General features: G+C 38.8%; 1 protein-coding gene across 5 annotated transcripts in view; it reads left to right on the top strand.

The window, feature by feature from the left end:
* Positions 1–16032, top strand: part of tmcc2 (transmembrane and coiled-coil domain family 2) — a 166459-nt gene that overhangs the window by 134903 nt on the left and 15524 nt on the right. For 4 of the 5 annotated variants that reach the window (XM_060845316.1, XM_060845315.1, XM_060845314.1 and 1 more), the window contains exons 4-5: positions 11232–11577; positions 15353–15941. In XM_060845316.1, the coding sequence (XP_060701299.1) occupies positions 11232–11577; positions 15353–15941 (935 nt within the window). Of the gene's footprint in view, positions 1–8179; positions 8241–11231; positions 11578–15352; positions 15942–16032 lie in introns of those variants that run through there. The other variant, XM_060845317.1, reaches the window with a different exon arrangement.

The following is a 16032-nucleotide window of genomic DNA, read 5'->3' as shown; positions in this document are numbered from 1 at the left end:
ATGTAGGGAGCTGCTCATTGATAAGTTGCAGTCACGCAATTTCTGCTTGCTCAGATTTCATAGTTTCTTGTCTACAAATGTTTTCCTCTCCTGCATTTGCTTTAAACGGACATTATAGAATCATATAATCCCTGGAGTGCAGATAGAAGCCATTCAGCACATCGATTATGCACAGACTATCCGAAGAGCAGTCCCCCTCCCCCTTTACCGCAGCTAATCCACCCAGCCCACACATCCCTGGACACCATGGCAATTTAGCATGGCCAGTCTGCCTAACCTCCCATCCATGGACTGTGGGAGGAAACTGGAATATCCTGCAGAAAACTATGCAGACACAGGGAGGACGTGCAAATTCCACATAGATTCCAGTCTTGGGTGAGTATCTAACCCAGATCCCTGACACTGAGGCACCAGTGCTAACCGGTGTGCTACTGTGCCGCCCACAACTCTGATCAATTCGAGAGCTTTCAGTTGCTGCCTTTTTGGGATTATTCAATATTTATTTCGCTACTATAACATCACTTATTTTTTTTAATTCATTTGTGAAATGTGGCATCGCTAGCTGGCCACCATTTATTGCTCGTACCCAGTTCCCCTTGAGGTAGTGGTGAGCTAGATTAGATTAGATTAGACTTACAGTGTGGAAACAGGCCCTTCGGCCCAACAAGTCCACACCGACCCACCGAAGCGCAACCCACCCATACCCCTACATTACCCCTTACCTAACACTACGGGCAATTTAGCATAACCAATTCACCTGACCCGCACATCTTTGGACTGTGGGAGGAAACCAGAGCACCCGGAGGAAACCCACACAGACACGGGGAGAACGTGCAAACTCCACACAGTCGCCTGAGTCGGGAATTGAACCCGAGTCTCAGGCGCTGTGAGGCAGCAGTGCTAACCACTGAGCCACCATGCCGTCCACCGTGCTACTGCCTTGAATTGCTGCAGTCCACCTGCTGGGGGTTAATTCACAATGTAAATAATGAGGTCTGCAGATGCTGGAGATCACAGTTGAAAATGCGTTGCTGGTTAAAGCACAGCAGGTCAGGCAGCATCCAAGGAATAGGAAATTCGACGTTTCGGGCATAAGCCCTTCATCCGAAACGTCGAATTTCCTATTCCTTGGATGCTGCCTGACCTGCTGTGCTTTAACCAGCAACGCATTTTCAACTGTTAATTCACAATGCCCTTCTGGAGGGAATTCCAGGATTTTGACCAAGGAACAGTGATATATTTCCAAATCAGGATGGTGGGTGGCTTAGAGGGGTACTTACAGGTAGCGGTATTCCCATATATCAGTTCCCTTGTCCCTTGAGTTGGAAGTGATTGTGAGTTTGGAAGGTGCTGTCTTAAGGATCTTTGGTAAATTTTGGCAGTGCATATTGTAGATAGTACATGCTGCTGCTAGTACTGAGCATTGGTGGTGGAGAGAGTGAATGTTTGTGGATGTGGTGCCATTTAAAGCAGGCTGCTTTGTCCTGGATGGTGTCAAGCTTTATCAGTATTGCATCCATCTAGACATATGGGGAATGTTCCATTACACTTCTAATTGTGCCTTTTCAGTTGATGGGCAGGTTTTGGGGAGTCATGAGGTGACTTACTCTCTGCAGTATGCTTATCTTCTGACTTGTTGCAACTATTGTGTTTATACGATGTGTCCAGTTGAGTTTCTGGTCAAATTGGCAGAGGCTCTACTAGGCTGGTCAATTTTTTTTGTCATTTCTGAGAAAATTATGCAATAGCATTGATTATCTAGAGCAGTTTTGAGGTTCAGTTGTGTAATGATGCCTTAGTAAACAACAGTCACGTGGCTATAGACTATGTTCCTGCCTGACTTCCTCAGTATTTTTGAGGAACTGATTACTGCATGAACTCTGATAAAAACCTATTGCTTTCTGTACTCAGATTTCTATAAGATTTGAAAGGATTCCACATAAAAGGCATTAATAGTCGGGCTCGAGGAAGTGTTGTGGAATAGAAAGACTAGGGATGCAGGTATGTGCTTCCTTGAAAGTGGCGTCACAGGTAGACTGGGTGGTGACAAAGGCATTTGGCACGCTTGCCTTCATCAGTCAGAGTCTTGAGTACTGGAGTTAGCACATCATGTTATGGCGGTACAAGACATCATTAAGGTCACATTTGGAGTACGACATAGAGTTCCGGTTGCTCTGCGATAGGAAGGAAGTGATTAAACTGGAAAGGGTGATAAAGGTTTACCATGTTGTTACAAAAACTGGAAAGTTTAAGTCATGAGGAGAGGCTGGATAGGCTGGATCTTTTTACCTGGAGTCTAAGAGGCTGAGGGATAACCTGAAAGATATTAATGAAATCATGAGGGGCATGAATAAGTGAATAGCCAAGGTCTTTTCCCCAGGTTAGGGAATCCAAAACTAAAGGGCATAGGTTTCAGGTGGGAGGTGAAGGATCTAAAATGGATCTGAGGGGCAACTTTTTCTCTCTGGCTGGTGTACATGGAACAAGCTGCCAGAAAAAGTGATATAGGTGTGTACAATTACAACGTGCAAAGGACATTTGGACAGGTATGTGAATTGGAAAGCCTTAGAGGAATCGAAGCCAATTGCAGGCAATGGGACTAGTTCGGTTTAGGAAAGCTGGTTGGCATGGATGAGTTGGGTTGCCGGGCCTGGTTCCATGCTGTATGATTCTATTACTCTATGACTAGTTAATCTTTAAAATCATGGATATTTGAAATCAAGTTTGAGTTCCAAAGAAATTGGCAGAAAGATAGTTAACAAAGTACAGCAGCCATATCAAGATTTGCTTGGAGGACGTTACGAAGTTGGGTGTCCTGGTGTCAGGACTATCACCCAGTAATGAGTTGGATTTAAAAATGCAATGCATTTTGAGAACAGATATTGGTATACACCATGCTGTTCTCAGCTGCTTAGATTTCATAAATCAGTGATGAAGGCTAATTTTGTGCATGATTTTAAATCTTGTCCAACTTACTGAAACCGAAGAATTAATATTAAAACATCTATTCTATTGTCAGAGACGTAGACTAATGTGACATCCTAGCATCCTCTGCAAATTAAAAGATTAAGGCTGTCTATATCCAAACAAAATCTTCCTTGGTAGCAATGAAATATTCTTGTTGATTGAGTTATAACACCTTTTTACAAGTTTAAATTTTTGACATTGGAATTAAATTTTCTGTCTCAAATATTTCACTTATTCAAAGAATACAAGATAACTATATCAATAATTATCACCAATAACAAGGAACCAAATATGTACATTATATTTTGGTGGTTCAATTACCTGACCAGAACATTCAAGTAATTTGCCTTTTAATTCAAAGTCGACTGAATTTAAATTTTGCCTTGACACAGAAACCTCATACACATCATTATGTTGTTCTGTTCGAGTATGTGCTGCAGCTATTTCTGTTAGCAGGCTCTGCATCCATCTGTACAGAAGTCTAAGTAGTGCAGCTCCCCAGAGAGAAGGAAATGTTCCATACTTGCATGCTTTCGGTCTGAACCATTAAGGTTGGTGGGGGAGTGGAATGCAACAGGAAGCTCAGATAGATGTAGATGTTCAACCCCCAAGCGTTAATCATTACAAAACTCTGTTACTGTTACCTTTAGTGACGTGTATATTTTACAAAATAAATCAAATGCATGAAACATTAGAATTCATGATCATTTGAAGTTACAAGGCAACCCTCGAAGATTGTAGATAAATCAAGCTCAAACGGGCTTCTTGTTCTATTTGATTTCAGTCCTTGCTAAGTGATACATTTAAAGAACAGTGTAAACGCTCTTGTGCGGAGGAACGCAGTAGCTCATAGACCTCCTGTGATGAGCTGCTCATTTCTACAAAGAACTCTGTTCAAGAGCTAGTGTGAGGTAGAAAAAAGGGGAAAGACAGAAGAAGAAAAAAGTGACTTGGTTCAGTTAGCCATGCTGGGGAATGAGGTTGTGCCGCCAACCACAGATCAGTTTCAACTGGATTCAGTTAATACTCTTGCTTTTCACAGCAATACGGTAAAATAAGATTATCATCAGTTTCTATTTTAGAATTTTTTTTAGCTTTAAATCTCTGGAAGAGAAATATTTCGAGCAGTGGAAGGAAAAGTTCTGAATTCAACTTGTTTTTTTATTATTTATGGTCTTGATAGTTTACCATGCTCATTAATTTACATTTATGTCCTTAGGGTTGTAAAATGAAAATGTAAATTTAATAAACAAGTTTACAAAACTTTAACTCCAGTTTCTCTGCAGTTCAGACAAAAAGAAATTCAGGCGTGTGTGTGTGTCAGAGGATATTTGCATCGTTGGGATTAAGATTACCCATCAAAAATGCTTCTCCATTGAATTTGTCTGTTATTCTTTTTAGCCCAAACAGTGAAGTTGTAATTTTGTCAAATAATTAAAATTATTTAAGAAAAAAAATCTATATGCGGACTTCAAATTTGCAGAAATATCAGTACTCTGAAAATAATTACACAATGAAACTTTTTTCAGAGATGAAGTGTGGGAAAGCTGCATATTAGCATTGAATCCCTTTATTTTTCATTTTCTCAGGGTTATCTGTTTTTTTTTGCAGAAGGGAAGGAACGGTTCACAATAGGACCTTTCATTAGAAAATTTCTTAATACAGGAAACAGCAGAAAACTAGAAAACAAATTATACGGTGATTATCTTATATCTGTGTGGAATTCCAAGGCTTTTTGATTTTGGTAAACTTAACATAGATCCAAGGCAAAAAACTATTGGCCAAGAGTCTGAGATTCAGACAACTGCTGGAATTACCACACTGACACTCAATGATCTAAAATTTTCGGTTGAGACCATTTCTGTTCTGGTAATGTTTGAACCTGAAATGTTATGTATATCTGAAATATTATATAAATAAAACACCATAAACGTAGGAGCAGCATGATGGAGTAGAATTATTCTGACCAATGGGGCCCACTGCCAAAATTGTTCTGACAAAGGGTTGCGCAGTCTCTTCTGTTTTCTGTTTGAGACCTGTGATATGCTTGCAGCATTTATTGTTTTTCATCTAAGAATTCAAGTTTTTCTTATTAGTCAGTTTCTAATAATGTTTTACTTGTTGCAAGTGAAGCATATCCCGTCTCTTGCTTCTCTAAAATTATGAACTAGCGTATTGAATTGTTGCTTGGTGCAATAATTATAAAATGTTTGTTTCAGCACTATTTTGTGCTTGAGTGTGCACTATGACACAGAATTCACAGAAAGCTGATGTACCACTTCAGTGTCAAAATAATCCTCATTGGGAAATGTTTGACTGCTTCATCAACAACTCATGGAATTGAAATTGAAACACAGCTATTGGAAAAATATTGATGTAAGGGCTTATGTCCATGAGTTTAGCTTTGTGATGATGTGTAATTTCATTTCATTTATTTCTGCTCCTTTAGTAAATTTACGGACCGGAGGGAAACAATTGAACTTATTTGTTCATAGCTTAGATAGGAAGAGATAAATAATCCAAGAGTTTTTATTCCTGAGCTCTATCCAGTGATTCTTGCTACCTGTGGTCAATTGGGCAAGGTATCAGTGTTAAAAATATGCATTGAACTGATAATCCAGGAAGGAACAAGAACCTTCATAAACCAAGGAGTGGTAGGGCAGAGGAAGAATAGAGTTCTTGGGCAAAATATCTTTAACGTTTGTTTGTCTATATTCTATTATATAATTAGCAGTTGTTGCTACTGAGTCATTAACACAATAATTATCCAATGAATGGAATCACTGACTAGTCTGAGCAGCTGGAGACATTTAACCAGTCATTTCTGTCATGCGCCTTCAATTGGCAGTTTCATAAATACTGAACGAAGAAAAACATTGTGGATGTTGGAAATCTTTGGGAAGAGGCCGACTAGGCTGGGGCTGTTTTCCTTGGAGGGTCAGAGACTCAGGGGTGACCTTATAGAGGTTGATAAAATAATGAGTGGCATGGATAGGGTGAATAGACAACGGCTTTTCCCTGGGGTGGGGGAGTCCAGAACTAGAGGGCATAGGTTTAGGGTGAGAGGGAAAAGATTTAAAAGGGACCCTCTGATGCAACTTTTTCATGCATAAGGTGCATGTGTATGGCATGAGCTGCCAGAGGAAGCGGTGGAGGTTGTTTCAATTATAACGTTTAAAAGGCATCTGGATGCGTATATGAATGGAAAGGGTTTAGAGGGATATGGGCCAAATGCTGGCAGATAGAACTGGCTGAATTTAAGGTATCTGGTCGACATGGACAAGTTGGACCGAAGGGCCTACTTCCATGCTGTTTATCTCTATGACTCTTAATTGAAGTCACATGGAGTGAGTTGAATTGGTGAAGGTTGGGATCTGTTATGCTGTGCATTTCTTGAAAAGGCCAAAATGCATCATTAATCCATGGGTTAATTATTCCAACATTGAACCTGACTTTTATCTTTGCTCTGATTTTGTTTTCCATTTTCCAGTATTGTTTTGAATTTTTAGCCTTTCTTTTGCACTGATATGTTAAGCTTCCCATCATTAAGAATGAGGATGTTTGTGGAGTCTCCTCTGCAAGTGAATTGTTTAGTTGTGAACCATCGTTTACAACTTTGGGAGAACTTGGGCTTAGATTTGATCATTAGTTGTGAGATCACTTAGCTTTGTCATATGCTTATTACACTGATTTGCATGCATGTAGTCCTATCTTTCAACTTCATCAGCTCAAGACCTCATTTTTAGCTATGCCTGGTGCTGACCCTGGATTCCTAGTCTTGCGTTGCTGGACCTGTTTGAAATTATTGCATTCACTGCAGTGGTCATACCACACAATGTGGGGAGGTATCTTTGCTATGAAGGCATGATTTAGTCTCCCAAAGGAATATACAGTGATCATTCTCAGACCAATATTGTCTTGGACAGATGTACAAGTAGATTGGTAAGGACAAGTATATTTTCCTTCTAGTCAGTTACTTTTCAACTGCTGAAGACCTGGGCTACCGGCTACTCCCTTTTAGCTTCTGCAGGTTTGATAAATAATGGTCATACCAAGCTGCTGATGGATGTATAAATGATGCCGACACATCAAGCCTCCTTTGGCACTTTACACAGTCTTCCAAGGTCTTGACCTCTACTAACCAGAAAGGCAAGGCCACGTGGTAAAGATAACATCACCGACTACACATTCCCCTCCACATCACCTTAACGTGGACTTTAATGGGATGTTTTTCTGAGACAAAATCCTCAAACTCTGTTCCTAATGGCATTGTGGCTAACTTTATTAGCACATGGAGGAGATGTCTGACCATCACATGAATATATAAAAAGAAAGCTGTCCTTGGACTTGGATATATTTGGAAATATTCACATTGTTTGAACATTTTGAAAATTTAACCTCTTTTGATGTTGTTCAAGTTGATTGATTTTACTCCCAGTTGACTATAATATGATCATAAATGTAAAGGACAGTCCCACAAATAGTCAGTGTCTATAGAAATGTACAAAGATTGTATCAGCTTGCTTGTGGTGTAGCATTTCTAAAAGAGAATGGATACAAATGAATCCTTGGTGTACTATCACAGAATCACAATAAGAGAATGAAAAATACCTTATCACAGTACAGTGCAAATGTAATGTGATACAATAATGTAAGCCTTCTGAAGCCTTGCCTCCAAGTTTGCATTAAAAGAAAGTTGTCCATGCTAACTATAAGAAACTTCGTGAAAGTACACATTTCAAAAGTTATGTGGGCCGAGTTTAAGTCTCTCTATCAATTTACATGATGTAACACATTTTGAAAACATCTGAAATTCAGCAAAGTAGGAAAGGAAACCACTTCTGATGCAATCACTGTGTGTGTTTTAATATGAATCATTTTGCAAACTTGTGACCTGAATATTGGGAAATTGAACTAATTTCAGTTATTTTGGTAAAAGGAGTACGGCTTTCAATGTAGATTCACGTTGCATTTTCAACAGACAGTAAGTACTGATTATCTAATTTCTCAGATTCTGTACTTGAGAAAGGATCTACAACCTACAGTTGAGTAGCTAAATGTGACAAAGGGGCCACCCTGATTTAATAGAATGGGTGGATCCTACACTCAAGACAGTAATACAACTATGTTGTTTGGTGTTATTGATGGGCATTGCTGTGCCTTGATCCACACTGACCAGTTTATCTTTCCTCCTGTGCCGATCTTTTGAGTATGAACACCACTGATATTTTCCCATCATGCGGAGAGAGAAACTTCGTGGAAACCAGCAAAAGGTATGGTAATCCTTTTGGTATTAAATTTTCAGAGCGATGCAGGAACTGCCTGAGGATTGCAGTAGCTCCTACTGTCTCAGGAAACACACTTGTGCTAAAGAATGATCTCTTGTGTCTATGTTTCAATAGTTTTATTTCTGTTCATCAGATTTAGAATTTTTTGTGTTTTTGTACAGATCTCTTATGATACAGTCATATTTCTTATCATGGTTCAAGAATTGAGACAATGGATTTCAGCAGAGTTAAGGTGCAACATATGTTTTTAAAGCATTCATAAAACCATATTTTATCAGTTGTGTTGTTACCTCAATGGAAGTGAATCAGTTGATCTCAGTGCAGGTACATTATAGTGCTATTGATTGAAAATTAATCATGGTGCTTGAGAATTCACTTCAGTGCCAATAAAATACTGATTCGTTTTTTTTAAATAAAATCGACTGATTGTTCACTATTGGTATTATCAATTTTAAATAGCATTAACTTCTGAGCTATTAGAATTTTATTCAGTTAATCAGTGAAAAGCGTAATTGATTTTGCTCGTGACACTTTACAGTAAACGCTTGTCTGAGCAAGTGACCTTTGTATGATCAATCACTGCCATGCAAGTCATATCTAACTGAAGTGCAGCTTAGGTATTGAGGCAAAATCTCAACTAATTTTAATCTGAATTTTGATAAATGTGTTTTAATTACAGCATGTGCCAAACATCTGCTGGAGCCAATACCAAAGATGAAATTATGCATGGTTTATAATTGTGAGGCTTTGGATTTGTCCATTTGCCATCATGATACCAGTAAATGCCTAACTAGTTGACTTCAAGGCATGAATCTTTGAACAGTTTGGATGTCAACTAGTCAGCCATTTACTGATTTTGTGTGGAAGTGTCAGAGCTGCTAGTTTCTTTGCGTGACTCAGTCCACACAAAGACGAACTAAACGAGTAAAGATTTAAGAGAATGCTGCACCTACCTTGCTCTCTTGCAACTTGGACTTCCATCCGTAATGTATTAGAGTGTCCACTATGGTTTGGTTTGTGGTATCATTGGCTCTGATTGTCCATAAGCTAATTGAAAGGGAGACATCCTATCTTGATGTCTAACTTTTACACACCATTATCAGGCAGTCACTATTGGAAACACTTGTTGAATTTGTGTTCCCTTCAATCCGTCCCAAAGACCAACTGTAAGGCATGCCAATGCTCCTCTGGATCGGATTAGGCAGCTAGAGATATTGCAGGTGGAGGAAGGAATCCTGGAATTATGTTGATAAAAGGGTAATAGGTTGAAGTGAAGCGTTAATAGCAAGAACTTTTTGAACCAAAAGTCTTTTCTGTTCCTAAAAGCTACTTTGTTGTGTTTTCTTATTTAATTCTTTAAGGTTAGCACTCATTTGGGAGCAAGAAAAGTACTTTAGGGTGGGTGTTTCTCTTGCATTTTGTAAGACCATGAATACCAGATGGTTTTAGTGGTATACTTGTATAATCTCTCGATGTATATTAACCCTTGGTGCCTCAGTATCATTGCTCCACATCATCTAAAGGCAGTCAGTCTTCAGATGTGGTGCCCAGATCTGAACACAGGTGTAGACTAATTTGGCTGTGTTCTGCTGCAGTCTGTTCATTGAGTATTTACACCCTAGTTATTTGAATATGAAGACCAGAACACCATTAGCCTTTTATGATTATTTTTGAACTGTCATTTCAATGATTTATGTACATGAACTCCTGTGCCTCTTTATAGCTCCATGCTTATTGCTTTTCACTATTTACCGCGTTCTATACTTTTTAGGTTCAAAGTGGATAACCTTACATTTTGCTTGCCTTGGATTCCATTTGCAACTGCCAATGAATATTTATTTGAAATATTAATTTGTAATTTTATACTTTTGTATGCAACATTCACATCATTACCTAGTTTTATGCCACCAACAAACTTGGAAATGTGTGCCTCTATGTTGTCATTCAAGTTAATAAATACAGAGAGTGGTTGAGGTCTCAGCAGCAATCCCTTTGGAACACCACTGGTTAGATCTTTTATTTAGAGCACTTGGCCATTCTTCTGAATCTCTACTTCCTGTTACTTGAAATTTCATAACCAGTTTAATAAATTTGCTTTAAATTTCATGAGTTTCAACTTCAACTAACGACCTCTTAAGCAGGACTTTATCAAATACCTTCTGGAAAAGCAGTTAACATTTACAGATGGAAAACAACTGTATCCCACTATTCTAGACTATATATACAAAAAATGTCATTGGACCAATCCTTGATTTGAGCTGAATTTGCACATTTGAGACAGTGCAGCAGGGAAGCGTGAGGAAACACAATTCTTTTTCAGAGTGGAGATGGAATTGTTCATTAGTAATGTCAGTGGACAGGCTCCTAGCAAATGACTCCCTGTTTTAGACTGTGAAAATGAAAAAGAAACATGGACATGGTACAAAAGAGGCTTCCAATTTGCTATACAGTTAGTCCCTAGATTACACATGGGTACTGTTCCTAAGTATGTTCCAATGTTAATTTCTACACAAGTCTGTATACTATACAGTACAGAATAAAATACTTATTTGCTTGTATGACTGAGTCTTCACATGTTGGATCCTTAAAATTAATAATAATGAGTTCTCATTTGTAAATATGAGTGTTCATAAGTTGAGGAGCACCAGTAAATTGATTTTGTGTAACTGGCAAAGATCACTTGCATTGCATCTGATTTTGGGCTAAAGGAAGGGAAGCAAATTCTGTCTGGTTACCACTTCTGGTTGCATTTCAGTGCGGGAAAATGCATTGGACACTTAGCAAGTATCAATCTTGTCTATAATGCTCACTGCGTTCACATGTGAAATGCTATGGTCATTATGTTAACTGCCGATGCCTGGGGACTTGTGCTCCAGCATGGGGATCAGCACGTCCAAGAGAAAACAGGAGTGATTTGTAAGATTGTTTCTGTTATCATTTATATTAATAAAGTTTTATTTTCTCTGCATTTTCCAGTTTGAAAAGGGAGATGTGAGTACACTCAGTTTGCCAGCAAACACCAGCCATGGGGGCTCAGACTCCAACATTAGCCTTGATGTGCCCGATGGAACGCCAGATCCTCATAAGACAAAAGCAGCCATAGAACACCTTCACCAGAAGATCTTGAAAATCACAGAACAGATAAAAATCGAGCAAACTGCTCGGGATGATAATGTAGCAGAATATTTGAAACTGGCCAACAATGCAGACAAACAACAAGCATCCCGTATCAAGCAGGTCTTTGAGAAGAAGAACCAGAAATCAGCACAGACAATTGCACAGCTGCACAAGAAACTGGAACACTACCACAGAAAACTAAAAGGTAGCGTTCTGATCTGGAGTTGTCAGCACTATTGATATATTCCAACGAGAGTCATATTACTAAAGGAGCAAGGCTTATGTTTTTAACTATTCCTTGAAAATTGAGGAATATTGTCAGTTTCTTCTTTTAAATACAAAAATGTTTTAGTTTTTAATTTGCTAATTTAGATTTTTCATCTCAACCACTTCTCTCATGTACCATTCTGAAGGTATGATTCACATTTCCAACTTAATTGATCCAGTGCATATTGAAATAGTGATCCTTCACCTGTGTTGTCTACATTGGAAATATCAACAGGCTTTCACTGATGTAAGAGGCAATACTAATGAGCCAGATTATTTTCTTTCCCCAAGTTTATGTGTCTGCACTAGCTGAAATGGGCCACTGGTCAATGTAGGAGATGTGGCTACACCAATCCTAGCCAGCTCAGTTTGGTTTTTATTGCCAGAGGAAAGTAATGAGAGAAATAATGCTTTTTGCTTGTGTGGGACTGTGAGAAGCTTAATCCAGCAGGCTCCGTCTTATTCCTGCCAGAACAGGTGATTTCACTATCCCATCAATTTCTGTTTCACAAAGTAGCTTGGAAGTCCCCTCACAATGGAACTAAGTGTAAAAGAAGCTTTTCCAACAATGCATTTGGAACACTGAGTTCTAATTAGTTTGAAATTATAAGTAAAAGCTTTTGGGTATATTATTTGTGCTGGCAATGATTTCAGGATTTTCTGGTCAATCTATGTTACAGATTCCAGTAGCATTTATTAGGAAAATTTAACAATCTATTCTGGAGTACCTTTGAACCACTTCCGCTTGAGTAAAACCAAAATCTAAGACTGGAAATTTAAACGAACTGAAAATGCTAGAACTGCTGAGTTTTTCTTTATATTTTGTTTTTGTTTTAACCTAAGCAACATAGTTTTTTATCTTTCTTTACTGAATGAAGACCTTGATTTATGCTGGGGTTATCTTTTTGTGTGCCCAGAAGTCTTGTGATGCTTTTCCCCGGTGGCCAATCTTTACACATTAACCTAGACCGTTACATTGGCTGGCTCTTTGAAAATTGGGAGTTCATAAATTGAGTTTAGGTCTGTCTTCATTCCATGCCCATAAAATTACTCATTCCTCAAAAGATGACTTATCAGCAAAGCTGTTTGCAAGATCTCTCCGATAACTGGATTAAATACCCAACTCAGCCCAAAACAAGTAGTCAAACCTCAGGCATTCTATTTGAAAGGCTATGGGGTGAGCTGGCTTCCCTAAAGGTCGTCCTCCTGAATGATTTTTCTTTCACCTGCTGGGCACAAACAACTGAAACTAATGCAAAACTAAAAATTGCTGAAGTAACACAGGTCCAGCAGCATCTGTGGGGGAAACGCAAGACCAGCTGATATTCCTCAGTGATTTCTCAATGTTTCAGACCTTCAGCATCAACAGTTCTTGGTCTTATTTGTGAGAAACTAATGCACACAGTTCTGTGCTCACAGTTGTGGAATGTGCAATGTTAAGAGCAGGATCACAAAAGAAAGCATTTTCTTGAACCCAGCAAATAAGGTGATGCATAAATTGAAGTTCAGATCAGCGAAGTGGATTAATTCTGCTCAAAGTGCTTTTCGTGTACGCTTTGTTTTCATCAACACTAGCAATTGTGCAGAAACAACAGAAAGTGAAAGAAATTAAACTGACGGACTTGAATGGATACATTCTCCGTCCTCCCCAGTCCAAAATAGAAAGTGAAATAGAGAAATCAAGATTGGAATGAGGAATGGAAATCAAGATTTCATGAAAATTGAAAACTTTCCAAATTCTAGTTAAGTGGCCAAGAGAGAATATTTGTTTCTAGTAGTCTCAACAGTACTAAATTTCGAAAAGATGACATTGGGATTTGCTTCAGAATTAGGAAGTAAAATTTGAACAATAAGTGTCTACATTCATGTATTCAGGAAGATGGGATGCAGGTTAGTGACACTTTAATTGTGAATGTCAGCAACCAAGTCTTAATAGTCGGGAAGCAAGGATCAAATTTCAGATAGGTGACCGCTAATCCAAAAAACATTCTTTCAGAGATAGATGGAGCCTACAATTGGATAAGCTGTCCATTCTGTAGAAGGAGCTCACTCAATTGGGTCTCTTAACATTTACTTTTGTGTCTTCATATGAATTTACAGAGCTCAAGCTGTATTGATTGAATTTTGACAATGTTTTTTCCCCCATTCAATCACGTTCATGTTTTCTGCTTAATATTTAGTTATTTGAAATTTAATTATACTGCGAAAGACTACAGCATGAAAACATACTCTTCCGTCCACTCATCCATGCTGACCAGCTATCCAAAATTGATCTCATCCCATTTGCCAGCATTTGGCCCATATTCCTCTTAAATTCTTCCTATTCATATATCCACATTGACCAATAAAGGCAAGTATACCAAATGCTGCCTTGTCTTCCCAGCCTACCTGTGACTCCAGTTTCAAAGAACTGAGAGCCTACTCTCGAAGGTCTCTTTGTTCGGCAACACTCCATGTCCTTACCATTTAGCATATCGGACCTGTCCTGATTTGACCTACCAAAATATAGCGCCTCATATTTATCCAGATTAAATTCCATCTGCGACTCCTTAGCCCATCCGTTTGAGGTCCTGTTGGACTCTAAGGTAACCCCCTCCACTATCCACTACACCACCAATTTTGGTGTCATCTTCAAATTTGCTATTCTCATTTAGATTAAAATAAGGACTTTTAAGTGACAATTGATTGGCTTAAAAATCTGAAATTAATTTGAACATGTTAATTGACCATTGGAAACTAGCTAACTGTTACTTATGTAGTCTGTCATTTGTGTAGAGAAACTGAAGGGATAGCTACCTCTTTGATCTCCTGGGTGAAAAACAAATGGACTAGAAGGTCTAAGTTATAATTGTCAATCTATTTTAATTCTCTGAGTTAAGGAAGAGCAGCAGCTGGGTCACCACGATTTGCATCTGAGCTAAGGCCATTCGCATTGTTTCACAGGCCATTGGTTGTGTTTCTAATCAAGTATGGTGATCCTTATAGCAAAGGGCATTCATATGATTGTCAGCTGAGTGCAACAAATAGTTTCACACACATAGCTTATACGTGAAATAACTGCTTAAGTAGTCATTCAACCATTTGTAGAACTGCACACAAATGTCAACCACAAACCTAGAAATAAGGGGGAGAAAAGCAAGTAAAGACTAAGTTACTGGATACATTTTAGGCTAATATGATGAGATCTTCTGTGTAATTGGTTATCCTGATGCTACAGCTATATAGTCAGGTTAACTTGCAGCAATAATTTAAAATAGAATGTGACTTATGCTTTTGTTTGCTCTGATCCTGGTTTACCAATGTTTTAATCAGAGACCTCTGAGAAATAGATGTAGACAGACAAGATATTAAATGGTTGAAAATGCGTTGCTGGTTGAAGCACAGCAGGTCAGGCAGCATCCAAGGAATAGGAAATTCGACGTTTCGGGCATAAGCCCTTCATCAGGATATTAAATGGCTTACTTTGGACAAGGAAAACTGCAAGGATGTTTTAAACTGTCTTGTATATTTTCTAATGCCCTGCTGTAGAGTGGGATTGATAAATGTCTGGGAGCGTATTGTCTATACTATCCATTTACTGTTTAGCATCATACTTGAAAATGTCAGAGCACAAGAGGCTGGTATCAGTTAGCGCACATTTGACAGATTCAAACAAACTAAAATGTACAGATATTGTTTCATTGATTGTGTAAATTTTAAATGAACTTTTGCAGAGATCGAACAAAATGGTCTTTCAAGGCAACCAAAGGATGTTCTACGGGATATGCAGCAAGGTTTAAAGGACGTAGGCGCCAATGTCCGAGCTGGGATCAGTGGATTTGGTGGCGGCGTGGTGGAAGGTGTAAAGGGAGGCCTGTCTGGTCTCTCTCAGGTCACTCACACGGCAGTAGTTTCCAAACCACGGGAGTTTGCTAGTCTAATACGAAACAAGTTTGGCAGCGCTGACAACATTACCCACTTGAAAGACACACTGGATGAGTCACACCAGGAGGAGACCAGTAGGACTCTGAGTGGCAGTGCTACACTGGTGTCAAGCCCCAAGTATGGAAGTGAGGATGAATGTTCCAGTGCAACCTCTGGCTCTGCAGGTGGGAGTAACTCTGGGGCAGGGGCTGGAGGCATGGGGAGTCCCAAATCAAATACACTGGACAGCCATCATAACAATTTTGATACTATCCTGGATGAACTTCGTGAAATTAAAGATAGTCAGTCACATCTGGAGGATGCAATGGAAGATTTGAAAGGACAGTTACAAAGAGATTATGCTTATATGACGCAGTGTTTACAAGAAGAGCGATACAGGTACCTAACTTACAGTTGATATATTTTGACTTGATGAATAAGGAAATGGATAGCTGCACTGTTTTGAAAGTCAAGATTAGAGTGGTTCTGA

The sequence above is a fragment of the Hemiscyllium ocellatum genome, chromosome 26 (genome assembly GCF_020745735.1).
Source record: "Hemiscyllium ocellatum isolate sHemOce1 chromosome 26, sHemOce1.pat.X.cur, whole genome shotgun sequence".
Lineage (NCBI taxonomy): Eukaryota > Metazoa > Chordata > Chondrichthyes > Orectolobiformes > Hemiscylliidae > Hemiscyllium > Hemiscyllium ocellatum.
This window is presented reverse-complemented; position numbering and strand designations above follow the sequence as displayed.